The 11,395-nt window shown below is 45.4% G+C and overlaps 4 protein-coding genes across 9 annotated transcripts; 2 read left to right on the forward strand and 2 right to left on the reverse strand.

Annotated features, from left to right (window-relative positions):
* Positions 1-35: 35 nt before the first annotated feature.
* Positions 36-615, reverse strand: ubl (Ubiquitin-like protein 5). The gene is made up of 3 exons (XM_017251388.3): positions 461-615; positions 257-395; positions 36-196 (listed from the first exon to the last, which is right to left on the reverse strand). The coding sequence occupies exons 1-3, from the start codon at positions 497-499 to the stop codon at positions 153-155; spliced, it is 222 nt and encodes a 73-aa protein (XP_017106877.1). The 5' UTR covers positions 500-615; the 3' UTR covers positions 36-152.
* koi (klaroid) lies at positions 40-7,455 on the forward strand. 3 transcript variants are annotated; one of them, XM_070278025.1, is made up of 7 exons: positions 40-158; positions 1,749-1,951; positions 2,563-2,898; positions 2,958-3,541; positions 4,798-6,303; positions 6,362-6,474; positions 6,533-7,455. In XM_070278025.1, the coding sequence occupies exons 2-7, from the start codon at positions 1,794-1,796 to the stop codon at positions 6,743-6,745; spliced, it is 2,910 nt and encodes a 969-aa protein (XP_070134126.1). In that variant the 5' UTR covers positions 40-158; positions 1,749-1,793; the 3' UTR covers positions 6,746-7,455. The 3 variants fall into 3 exon arrangements, with proteins under 3 accessions (XP_070134126.1, XP_017106871.2, XP_017106873.1); XM_017251382.3 differs by lacking the exon at positions 40-158 and adding an exon at positions 794-953 and having other exon boundaries at positions 6,533-7,454; XM_017251384.3 differs by lacking the exons at positions 40-158; positions 4,798-6,303; positions 6,362-6,474; positions 6,533-7,455 and adding exons at positions 795-953; positions 3,819-4,582.
* A 925-nt stretch (positions 7,456-8,380) lies between these two features.
* Vamp7 (Vesicle-associated membrane protein 7) lies at positions 8,381-9,802 on the forward strand. Of its 4 annotated transcripts, none has more exons than XM_043210891.2 (5): positions 8,381-8,584; positions 8,679-9,047; positions 9,110-9,338; positions 9,404-9,471; positions 9,526-9,802. In XM_043210891.2, the coding sequence occupies exons 2-5, from the start codon at positions 8,844-8,846 to the stop codon at positions 9,679-9,681; spliced, it is 657 nt and encodes a 218-aa protein (XP_043066826.1). In that variant the 5' UTR covers positions 8,381-8,584; positions 8,679-8,843; the 3' UTR covers positions 9,682-9,802. The 4 variants fall into 4 exon arrangements, with proteins under 4 accessions (XP_043066826.1, XP_017107009.1, XP_017107011.1 ...); XM_017251520.3 differs by having other exon boundaries at positions 8,698-9,047; XM_017251522.3 differs by having other exon boundaries at positions 8,729-9,047.
* Positions 9,752-11,120, reverse strand: Marc (Mitochondrial amidoxime reducing component). Its single transcript, XM_017251519.3, has 4 exons — positions 11,025-11,120; positions 10,346-10,968; positions 10,000-10,286; positions 9,752-9,931 (listed from the first exon to the last, which is right to left on the reverse strand). The coding sequence occupies exons 1-4, from the start codon at positions 11,029-11,031 to the stop codon at positions 9,826-9,828; spliced, it is 1,023 nt and encodes a 340-aa protein (XP_017107008.2). The 5' UTR covers positions 11,032-11,120; the 3' UTR covers positions 9,752-9,825.
* Between the last annotated feature and the right edge of the window lie 275 nt (positions 11,121-11,395).

An 11,395-nucleotide genomic window follows, 5' to 3' on the forward strand; every position in this document is an offset into this window, starting at 1 on the left:
CCATCTCTAATAGGTATCTCAATAACTCACATCGCTTATTAAAGAAATTAATTTTCATTTTGTTATTCTTATTTATTGACAAATTGTTTATTAAAAAATATCTAAAAAAGTATTAAACACAAGAACACTGTAGTTGAGAGGACGCCGCCGATTTACTGGTAATATAGCTCCAAGTTCATGCCATCGTGGATTTCATCTGCGGAAAAGTTTTTGAAAATATAGTGTCAGATATTTTTCAAAGATTACAAAGACATACAGTCGGATAGGCGAATGGGGTCCTTGTAGATTGTGTACCATTTCTTCAACACAATCTTTTCATGCTTAGTGCCTGTTTGTGCCGCAATGAGTTTCTTCAGGTCGCCGATTGTGTCGTCTGGATTGCACTTGACGCGCACCTGAAGAATAACAAAAGTCAGTCAAACAGTCCATACCCATTTCATATCTACAACGTTTCAATTACCTTTTTGCCAAGACGGTCGTTGCACGTAATTTCTATCATTTTTACAGATATGCAGTTGAAATCAGAAGTGTGTTTTGTTGTGGATACGAGCGATGTAGCCAGATCGATTGGTTTTATTATGTTAGCAGTATTTGGGGTGAACCTTTTCTAAAATTGTATTGAAAACGTGCATTGTATTTACTGTAAACATACTTGCAATAAATTCATTATATTTGTGCAGAAATATTAAGGGTTCTTGTAAATTTTTTACGAAAAGAATTCATAAATATTCAAAAAAATTGATAAAATTTTGATTAATCGATAAATCAACAAATGTTAGACAGTCGATGTTTCGATACAATAATCGCTTCTGTTACCAGCTCTACGAAACGGCACCTTTGCTTCAGTTAAAACTATTTTTAAAACCGCCGCGACGCCAGGAAATACACAATATTTTGCGCTCACCAAAGTCAACAGAATTTATTAAGTGCTGAAGAACCTGAATGAAATAAAAGTATGCATATTTTTTGTGTGAACTGCTTAGAAAATTGCCTCATCGTGATTGTGATTTTGAGTGTTTGTGTGTGTGTGCGTGCCCCGTTCACCAACATGTTAGTCGCCGCTATGACGCAGCTGCGGAAAACTTGTTTGGGTTTCCATTTCACCGAAAGCGAGTTGGCTTTGTTGCGAACCCATTTTTGGGCAGCTCGTTCGTATTGATTATCGCGTGTTGTTTGTTGATGGCGTGGTTGGTATGGACTCCCGAGACACCCCCACCCCCATTCCACCACCCATCGTTCAAATGTATGCTCAAAAGCCGGAGCGTTAGTTCGGCGATTGCCGTTGAGGAATCTCCAAGGCAAAATAAAGCCATAATTCTCGCCGCACTCCACGGTCACTGGCAAGCAATTCGCGAGCTAAATATGCTTCGTCTTATTTATAGAAGCGCTCTTTCTAGCTCGCCGACTCATCCCTCATTGCATTCTAATAAAAACCGGGCACTGCGCTCATTTCCACAAGCAGCGTATTGCATAATTGGGCATTAATGTATGCTCAAAGCTATTATGTGTGTCTTCCAAAAAGCACTCGAGCGTTAATCGGAAAGCTACGATTTAAGTATGCCAGACGTTTCGTCATTGGCCTCCTTAAGAAAAACCCGGGGAGGTACAACATAGCCCATCTGCCTAATTGTAAACAACCCACGCCTTGTTCACGCACACAGGCCCTCGCAGACGGCGCTAAATGTTTATTCCAAATGAATCGCTGCCCATATTAACGTTTATGCTTGCCTTCTCTTCGCCACTTGCAGCCGAGCGACCTTTAGCGGGCCCTGAATCACGGAGAGAGTCGGATCATGAGTGAAGATACCTACCAGATAGAGACGCGACGGCGGTCCCGCTCCAAGACCCCCTTCCTTCGCTCCAGCTGCGACCACGAAAACTGCGAGCACGCCGGCGAGGAGGGGCATGTGCACCACCACAAGAAGAAGTCTTCTGCGGCCCCCAATGTACAGTAAGTACCCCTAAAATAGAAACAGCTACTTTGCTTATCGCTTCACATGCCAGAGCTATCAAAAATAGGAGCATCCGGTGGCATATAGGGATTCCAGCTCCTGGCACGCGATTCCGATCCGTTAAATTAAGAAGGCGGCGGGCCGCGTCACAACTATACCGAAAACAATAACCCCATGCGAAGACTCCATACCAATGCATGTGCGATTGTTTGCACCCATGACGTCACCTCCTTGTTATTCACGCTCGCCTCAAATTTTAATTTCGAAACGGCTGCCAATGTGTTTGGGGCTATACAGGGTGCGGGCTTCGTCGACGAGCTTCGTTTGCTTTTGGCGCGCAATTCAGATCTACCCGAGCGACTGGTGAATCGACCGAACTTCGTTTTGGATTCGTTGATGACGACATGCGGGGGTCCGCCGTTGGCCATCATAGATTTTATTCACGTTAGCCACAAAAACGACCTGGTTGGGGCGGGCGATAGCTGTGGAATTGAAGGTCACCTAGGTTTATGAGCACATTTTTGTATTTTTGTTTTGATATGTTGCTTTGGGCAGCTTCTCATTGCCAGGGCCTGGTTCTCACTAATGCGCCTGATCTCTTTTATCGTAGAACGATCGTAGAGGAGCATGTGATCGAGTCGAGCCTCAACCTGAAGGCCTACAACAAGGCCTTCGCTCAGCTGACCTCGGACTATTCCAGCGACGACATGACGCCGGGGGCAAAGCGTAAGGTGGCCACGACCAAGACCACGGTCACCACAGCCTTCACCAAGCGGTCAGGAGGCGCTACTTCTACGCCGCGGAACAGGAGTCAGCTAGAGACTACTCAAAATACACTGAACTCCGTGCAGGAAAAGCTGAACCAGTCGAACGGCAACCTTAGCTCGAACAATGTGAGCGACTACCTGGCCTACATTGAGTACCGGGATGCGGGTGAATACTGGAAGTGAGTAATGCCATTGCTGCCAAAGATCATTAAATTAATGCTCGTTATTCCTCTCAAAGCAAAACTCCCAAGACGGATTACACCTATTCGGAGCTATCCCCCCACCGACGCCAACTGGCGCCAGGAATTGTGGCAATGCCTAACATGTCTCGCAAGAGCCTTGGAAACCATGACGAGCGCGTCAACTATATGGTCCAACAGAACCCGGAGCAGGAGGAGTTTATTCGCCGGCGCTACCAGGCCAAGTACACCCAGCACTTAAACTACGACTCCGCCGACGAGCTGGACGCTACCCTTGGACAGAAGCAGAAGCAGAGCTGGTGGCTCGTGCGACTGATTCAGTTGGTGGTAACCAGCATCACCACCGTGTGGACTCGCATTACGAACGCCTCGGCCACGGAATCGAACGCATATCACACCTACTACGCTAGGCGTCAGACCAAACAGCAAGGCGGCGTTCTGGCCCGAGCGGCCCAGTTCGTTGGAGGCGGGGTGGCGAGTCTGCTTCGCTATGTTTACATTTTTATTGGATCGGTGCTGAGTCTGGACACGTGGCTGCTGCGATCTTCGAATGCGGAAAACAAGTCCAAAAAGCGTTTCCTCATCTTGTTGCTGTTGCTGCTGCCCCTTCTACTGCTGACAGGTGAGTGGCCTCCCGAGAACCATTGTCAACACACTTGCCGATGCAAAGTGAAATATGTTTGAGCGTGAGGCCCTGACCTTCAAGCGGATCGCCACCCAATGTCGTCCGTATTTCGTTCACCTCCATCGGATTTATTTATAATGTCGTCTAATCGTCGACGCCATTATGACGTCATTAGACAGTTGTGGAAACTACACGGAGGGCCACGAGATTACATATTTCACTTTGTCTCCGCCATCTGCCGTAGAGCAATACCTAATTCGATTCACCTTTGCAGGTCTGTTCTATTACCTACACCCCAACGAATCCTTCCCACCCAAGTCCATAACCGAGTACACTTTCACCCTACCTGAGTTGCCCAAAGTCAACGTGGGCGACTACCTGAACCAGGCCCAGTACGAGGCGCTGCGAACACAGGCTGCCGAGCATGCGGTGCGCGTGCGGGACTGGGCGGACGACTATTTGTTGTACCTCAGGACAATCGGCCAGAACGTGGTCAACAAGGGGCGCCAAATATTTCAGGCCGACGATCAGGTCTATTATGAGCGTGTTTAGGGAGCAATTGGAGCAAGGAGGCTATCGTTTTATTGTCGAACTGCTGCAGCAGTTGCTTATATGATAGGATCTTGAGAGAAACCGCCTCTGTCCGCATCCACGAGCACGTGGAACCTTCTTTATGAACAATTCAAGTACAAACTAAAGCATTTCGTCCGATTGTCGTCTGTCTGTTGTGTCCACAATTCGGCCCACCCATTATATATGTAGTTTTTGATTCCACATTGACCTCCTCTCATACACACACCACCCATCTACCCATATTACTAACCCACACAATTCCCCACAAAATGCAACATCACAGGCTGATGGGAGAAGGATAGAGCTCGCCGCTGTTCAGAGTCAAGAATCAAGAGTTTTTGCAATCATTGATTTGCAATCGTAATTGTTGTCAAACAACGTTTTTGTAGTTCGTTTAGTGTTTGCTTTGTAACAGTCTATACAAAAAATAAATGCAAACAATTTAACACCAAACAGTACACAGAATAGCTCGTTTTATTTGCCATTTGTTGGAATCTGCGAAATGGTAAGTGAAATGTAGAACAAGCATATTAGTTGGCCAGTCATGAACTCTATCCTTCTGCATTTGTGTGTTGGAATTACCCCTTCGAAACGAACTTTCCCTAACCTTAGTCCATATGCCATTGCAATGTAGAAGGATCGCCAACTAATAGAGCTATGTTCTGCCCTCTTTCGGCCAGGCTGGTCGCTTTTGCAGGAGGACCAGCGTGTGGGCTACGTGCAGCGGGCTGAACTGTTGCTTCCTCTGCCCTTTACCCTTTTGGCTTCCCTCCAAGGACATCTTCTGAGCGCTGGATCCACCGTGAAGAATTGGCTGCCCGCCGTTAAGATTCCTCAACAAGAACCGGAAAACATAAAGCTCAACATAGCCGGCATTGAGAAGAACATACAGAAGGCCTTGACCGCGGAGGAGTACGAGAACATCCTAAACCACGTTAACAGCTACATGCAGCAACTGGTAGACCTCAAGCTGCAGCAGCACGCAGAGAAGCAGCAACAACTGTCCCCGCAGCAGGTGCAGATTATTGTCCAGCTGATGAAGGAGAATCTCCAACAATTCGCCGCCACCAAAACACAGCTCAGCGAGAAGGATCTGGCTGACTTGGCCCTTAAGGTTAAGCTTGAGTTGCAGAACTCGGGCGTGTGGCAATCGGAAGTGAAACTCACCCCCGCCAACTTGGAAGAAATTACCAAACTCATTAAAACAGAAGTAAACTTACATCAGTCCCATTACACCATCCAGTTGGAGCAACTGGACTTTGGGGCGCTGCTGGAGCGCATTCTAGGGGCTCCTGAGCTGGCCGATTTTGTGGATGCCCGCATCAACCTACGTGTACACCAGCTGGAGACCAAAGAGGGCTCCGGAACCATCGCTGCCGAAGAGAAGATAGAACAGTTGAACCGAGAGGTAGCCTTCATTAAACTGGCCCTCTCCGACAAACAGGCCGAAAACGCCGATCTCCAACAGTCGCTCAGCAGCCTGCGGCTCAGTCAGGAGGACCTAATAGAACGCATGCAACAGCACGAACTGTCCCAGGACCAGCGCTTCAGTGGTCTGCTGGCCGAAATCGATGCCAAGTTGGCCGCTCTCAACGATTCACAATTCGCGCTGCTCAACAAGCAGGTGAAACTGTCTCTGGTAGAGATTCTGGGCTTTAAGCAAGCTACCGCCGGCGGTGCTGGGAGCCAGCTGGACGACGTAGACTTGCAGAACTGGGTCCGCAGCATGTTCGTGGCCAAGGACTTCCTGGAGCAGCAGCTTCTGGAGCTTAACGAGCGCACCAACAACCACATTCGGGACGAAATAGACCGCTCCAGCATTCTGCTGATGAGCGATATTAGCGAGCGGCTCAAACGTGAAATGCTTTTGGTGGTCGAGGCCAAAAACAACGAGAGCGCCGGGGCACTTAAGGGCCACATCCGCGAGGAGGAAGTACGCCAGATCGTTAAAACCGTCCTGGCTATCTATGATGCTGACAAGACTGGCCTTGTAGACTTTGCCCTGGAGTCGGCGGGTGGTCAGATTTTGTCTACGCGTTGCACCGAGAGCTACCAGACCAAGTCGGCGCAGATATCGGTGTTCGGCATTCCCCTGTGGTATCCGTCCAACACGCCTCGGGTCGCCATATCCCCAAATGTGCAGCCGGGCGAGTGCTGGGCCTTCCAGGGCTTCCCCGGATTCCTAGGCAAGTCTCCACATAATGTACTCAAAAATGAACTTACTTAAAATATCCCTTTGTACAGTGCTTAAGCTGAACTCGCTGGTGTATGTGACAGGATTTACCTTGGAGCACATACCCAAGAGCCTTTCGCCGACTGGGCGGATAGACTCCGCTCCCCGCAACTTTACTGTTTGGGTAAGATTTTCCCGAAGCGCTGTATTGTAGACATATTAAGATCATGGTCATTCTCTAGGGGTTGGAGCACGAAAAGGACTTTGAGCCCGTGTTGTTCGGAGAGTACGAGTACCAGGACAACGGAGCTTCCTTGCAGTACTTTGCCATCCAGAACCTGGACATTAAAAGGCCATACGAGGTCGTCGAGCTGCGGATCGAAACGAACCATGGCCAGCCCACCTACACCTGCCTATATAGGTTTCGAGTGCACGGCAAACCGCCTGCCTCATAACGTGTCCCCATTCCCCCCATCACTGTCAGGTGTACATAGTATGTGTGCCTTATGAAGGAGATGAGAAGTCAATAACTAAGATAAGGCTTTTAAACCTGTGCAGACTATGTAAAAAGTAGGCTATAGCTATTAAGTATTTTTGTACCATATCGTAGGTGGACTCAAGTGCTTGCAGCCCGTAAGGTTATTTTGTATATACTTATTTGAATAATCGGGCCCTGCCCAATGTCCACGTTTTGTCCTACATTATTTATTTAGGTTTAGTTTGCTTCTCTATGAAATCATACACCAGTTCCTTTAAGTCACCTCTTATAATATAAACATATATTATAGTTTTGCCATTGAAAGCGTTTTGAACTAAATAGTCATAGCTCGTTTAAGCCGTATGCTTGCTTTATCCCTACATTTTAAGCTACACTAAGGATATATATTGAAATGGCCAGAAATCTGAATCTTACTTAAATTAATCCATTTAAAACAGCCAATTTACATCTGAATGAATCGCCACTACCAATCGAATGCAACCCACACATATCTGCCACAACTATTTTCAAGATATCCTCGTTTGTATACGTACACTATTGTTAAGAGTAAGCCCAAAAATAGTTTATAATTCATTTTTTGTTACTGCTTGTAAGTTTACTTAATTGGTATAGTTTGCAGTTAAGTCGTTTGTTCTTTAAGGTCCACCAAAATCATGAAATAAATGCGTTGCACGAAGAAAAAATGTTTTATTGGTTCAGTGTTTTGCAAAAAAGTTGGTCACATGGGCCAAAAAAGAATAACAATTGCATCCGACGTGATGGGAAAATTCGGAGTATGAAGAGGTTATTAGAAGACAAAAATCCATAGGAACGAGGCCTTCGTTGCAATTAGAATGCGTGTATTATAAAACTTTGTCGCCCATCAGGCATCCCTAGAGTACTCGTACTTACATGTATACATAACTTTTTATACCCTGGCAGAGGGTATTATTTTTGGTCAGGATCAGGATCAACTCCTATATAAGCTTGTCCGTCTGTAATATGTTCTACAGTTTCCGGGAAACTTTGTTGTTGAAGATAAAAGCATGGAATTTTTAATTCAAAATGGTTTAACATGATACTGTAATTAACTTAAAGGTCAGCTAACCTGGTTAGTGGTTATAGTTAGCTATAACAGCATATAATTATTTCTATTACAAATATTTCAATATTTCATTAACAAATTACATATTTCAATCCGATTTAAGTATATGTATCAAGTAATAAAAACTGTTACTTACCCAAACATTGGCTCGACCCGCTCTAACTGAACCATTGACTTATTTAGTCGCTTTAACGCAAAGCAAATAAGTTTAATAAGAATAAGGACTGTTAAAATTTAAAAGTACAACCCAATATTCGTTGCCATTTACACTAATTCTCCATTAATTCTTTTTTAAATACGATGGATTTGTAAGAAAATTGTTTAATTATTATTGTTTATATACATATAATCAAAGGATTATGTCTTAAATTAGGTCTCTTAGGAGTTTAAAAAATACGACTTTCCCGGGTGAGCTTGTTTTTGAAAAACAAAATTCAAATTAAAGAATGTATACATTTTCCAACACTAAATAGTGTGTAAAAGGTATTTTTTGTGCGATTTATGCCTATGACGACTTGGCCACACTTATGTAAAAGTGCATCTCAATATTTGTCGCCAATATTTATTATGCTACAAAAGTGAAGAATAATTGCAAATAGAGGATCGTGATGGTTTAAAGTGTGCGACCAAACTATACAAAAGTGCTGCCAAACAAAAATGTGATCTGAAGCTTTCCACTAAAAGACTAAGCAATAAAATTGAGTAAAACAGGTACAACGCTTTGTCGCTTATTTTTGTTATGCGTAGCACTTTTTATTTAAACAAACGCCTTTATTCGTGGAATTAGCTCGCTATAAATAAGTAGTTGCATCCCTTATCTTAAGAGTACTTCACAGATTCTGTTCGGATCGCCAGCAGGAACCAGTGACGTGACGCATCTTTGTTGGTTTTCCCGATAAACAGCTAGCCCAAGAGTTAAAAAGCTGGACGACCGCACCCCCACCTCAGACAAAGAAGAACCCGCTGCATAATGCCGATTTTGTACAGCGTCATCTCGCGGGGCACGACCCCCCTGGCAAAGTTCGCCGATTGCGTCGGAAACTTTGGAGAAGTTACGGAGCACATCATCGAGCGGATTGACCTGCGTAACAGCAAGACCACCTACACTCACGGCGACTACCTGATCCACTACACTTGCGAGAACAAGCTGGTCTACATGTGCATCACTGACAATGTGGGTGAACGAACCGGCGACCCACTTGCCGCGCTGCTTAATCAATAATGGTTTCTTTTTAGGAGTTTGACCGGTCGCGGTCTTTTCTCTTTCTTGCGGATATAAAGCACCGGTTCATCCAGACGTATGGGCTGCAGGTGGCGACGGCCATCGCCTATGCCATGAATACAGAGTTTTCGAAAGTCCTGGCGCAGCAAATGGTCTACTTCAGCTCTTCTCGAGAAGTTGACACCATTTCGAGGGCTCATGGCCAGATTGAGGAGCTTAAAGACATTATGATTAAAAATATTGGTTGGTTACTAATACAGTCTGAATTTGAAACACGATACCAAGCACCGATTTTTCGTTTTTTGCAGACAGTCTGCGGGACCGCGGTGAGAAGCTGGAGCTGCTTGTCAACAAGACCGAAAATTTGAGCAATAATGTAAGTTGAAACCAACTTGGTTGGGAAAGATATTTATTTATTTATCTTTGGCAGTCCGTTGCATTCCGCAAGGCCTCGCGAAATTTGGCGAGACAAATGTTTTGGAAGAACATTCGCATCTATGTGGTGGTTGGACTGGTGATAACCTTCATCATTTATGTGATCGTGAGCATGGCCTGTGGCGGCCTCCTCTGGCAGTCGTGCGTTTGAACCCCTCTCTTATTGTTTATGTATTGTTATAGGCCCATAACACATGTATATTTGCATACAAACTCTACGGTACCCTCACTATATATGTTATATTTAATAAATGCGAAAGTATACAGGATTATGTTCGAAATGCCAGCAAAGCGTTCAATTGTCCTCCACATACACCACGTCGTTTGTCTTAACCTTGCCCGGCATTCGCAATCCCAAATGAATGCCAAGAGCCGGCGAGCTATAGTTGAACAAACGATAGCTGTTGAAGGAGGGAAAGCCAGTGATAAGAAGAATTTCATTGTTTTGTATTTGCTTTGGGTGACTCACCTTCTCAGCGTCTTGAGCGGCTCTCCATCGCTATCGCGCTGGGCCGTATTTACGTCAATGTTCGGAAAGATGCATCTGGTGCAAGGCGCAACCGATCGAAAAACTGCATTTTCCCCAATGCGCACCCACTTCCAGTTGTCCTCTGCGTAAGGTAAGTCCTTGTCCATCTTCAGCTCGAAATTACCTCGAAACTGCAGCGGGTCAACAGGATTCTTCAGCCGAGTGTTTAAATCGGCCACGGACGCCAGGTTCATAAGCATATAACTGGTGGCATCGTTGAAGGTGCCCTGGGTGAGAAATATTTAGCTTTTATGGAACATTTTATGGAATACAACTTTTAGCCAACCGAGTCCTCCTGCCTGAGGTAAGGCATGCTCTTCAATCGGGGATTGGTTGTCCTCACAGGCATGGGATAAGGATAATGCACCAGTTTCAAGCCACTCTCCTTCTTGAGGATGGCCTGCGAGAACCACTTGTTGAAGCGATCTCCACAGACCATCACATCTATGGGCACACCCCACACCGAGGTGTGCACATCCTTGCCAGGACTCTCCAGGTTCTCAAAGTCCAGCTCCAGATCAGGCAGCTCAGCGGCGCTGAACAGGATCTTAGTATCCCCTATCTTCTTTGAATGGATCTGAGTCATGTGGGGATAAACGCGCGCTGTTATCATCTCGTTGTTGTCGTTGACTACCATCAGGGTGCGATCCCTGACGCCCTCGAAAGACAGACTGAGCACATCACAATCGAACGCCTGGTCGGACTTTGAGATCTGCATGGGTGCACACGACTTGACCGGAAAGAAGTGAATCCGTTCGACGGTGCCCACGCGCTTCCACTTTTGGGGCATCACATCGCGGGTTAGGTGGCGGTACAGCAGGAAGCCTGCTCCGCCAACGGCCACCAGTCCAACACCCACGCCAATGAGGGTCTTGGGGCTTAGGTCAAAGGACGCATTATTCGCGCTTGCTAATGAATATTTGGAATTACTACGATTTCAGTACCCTTTTTCTGATTCCCCACACCTGCCATCTCCTTGTTGCTTGCTGATCACTTGTTGCTTTCTCCGCGTTAAAAGCTCCACTGATTAGATTGGTGGCGGATCGCAGAAAGCTTTCTTTAAATTGCTTTGTAACTGTGTGTACATAAATTAAGGCTGGACTTGATCCCGATTTTAAACAGATTTAATTTTAAAGTGGCGGTCTTAAACTTTAAAGTATGTATCACATTCTTTTTTACAATTTGTGATGAACTCTTTAAAAGTCGTTTTGTTTTGTTAATACAAGTCTGGTAATTCATTTTAATTGTTATCTTAATTAAAGGCCTTTTCTAAAATAACATTTTTTACTGAAAGAAATTAAATAGTTCAAACTACAAGCCTTTTTATACGCAAGCT

The sequence above is a fragment of the Drosophila bipectinata genome, chromosome 2R (assembly GCF_030179905.1).
Source record: "Drosophila bipectinata strain 14024-0381.07 chromosome 2R, DbipHiC1v2, whole genome shotgun sequence".
In the NCBI taxonomy this organism is placed as follows: domain Eukaryota; kingdom Metazoa; phylum Arthropoda; class Insecta; order Diptera; family Drosophilidae; genus Drosophila; species Drosophila bipectinata.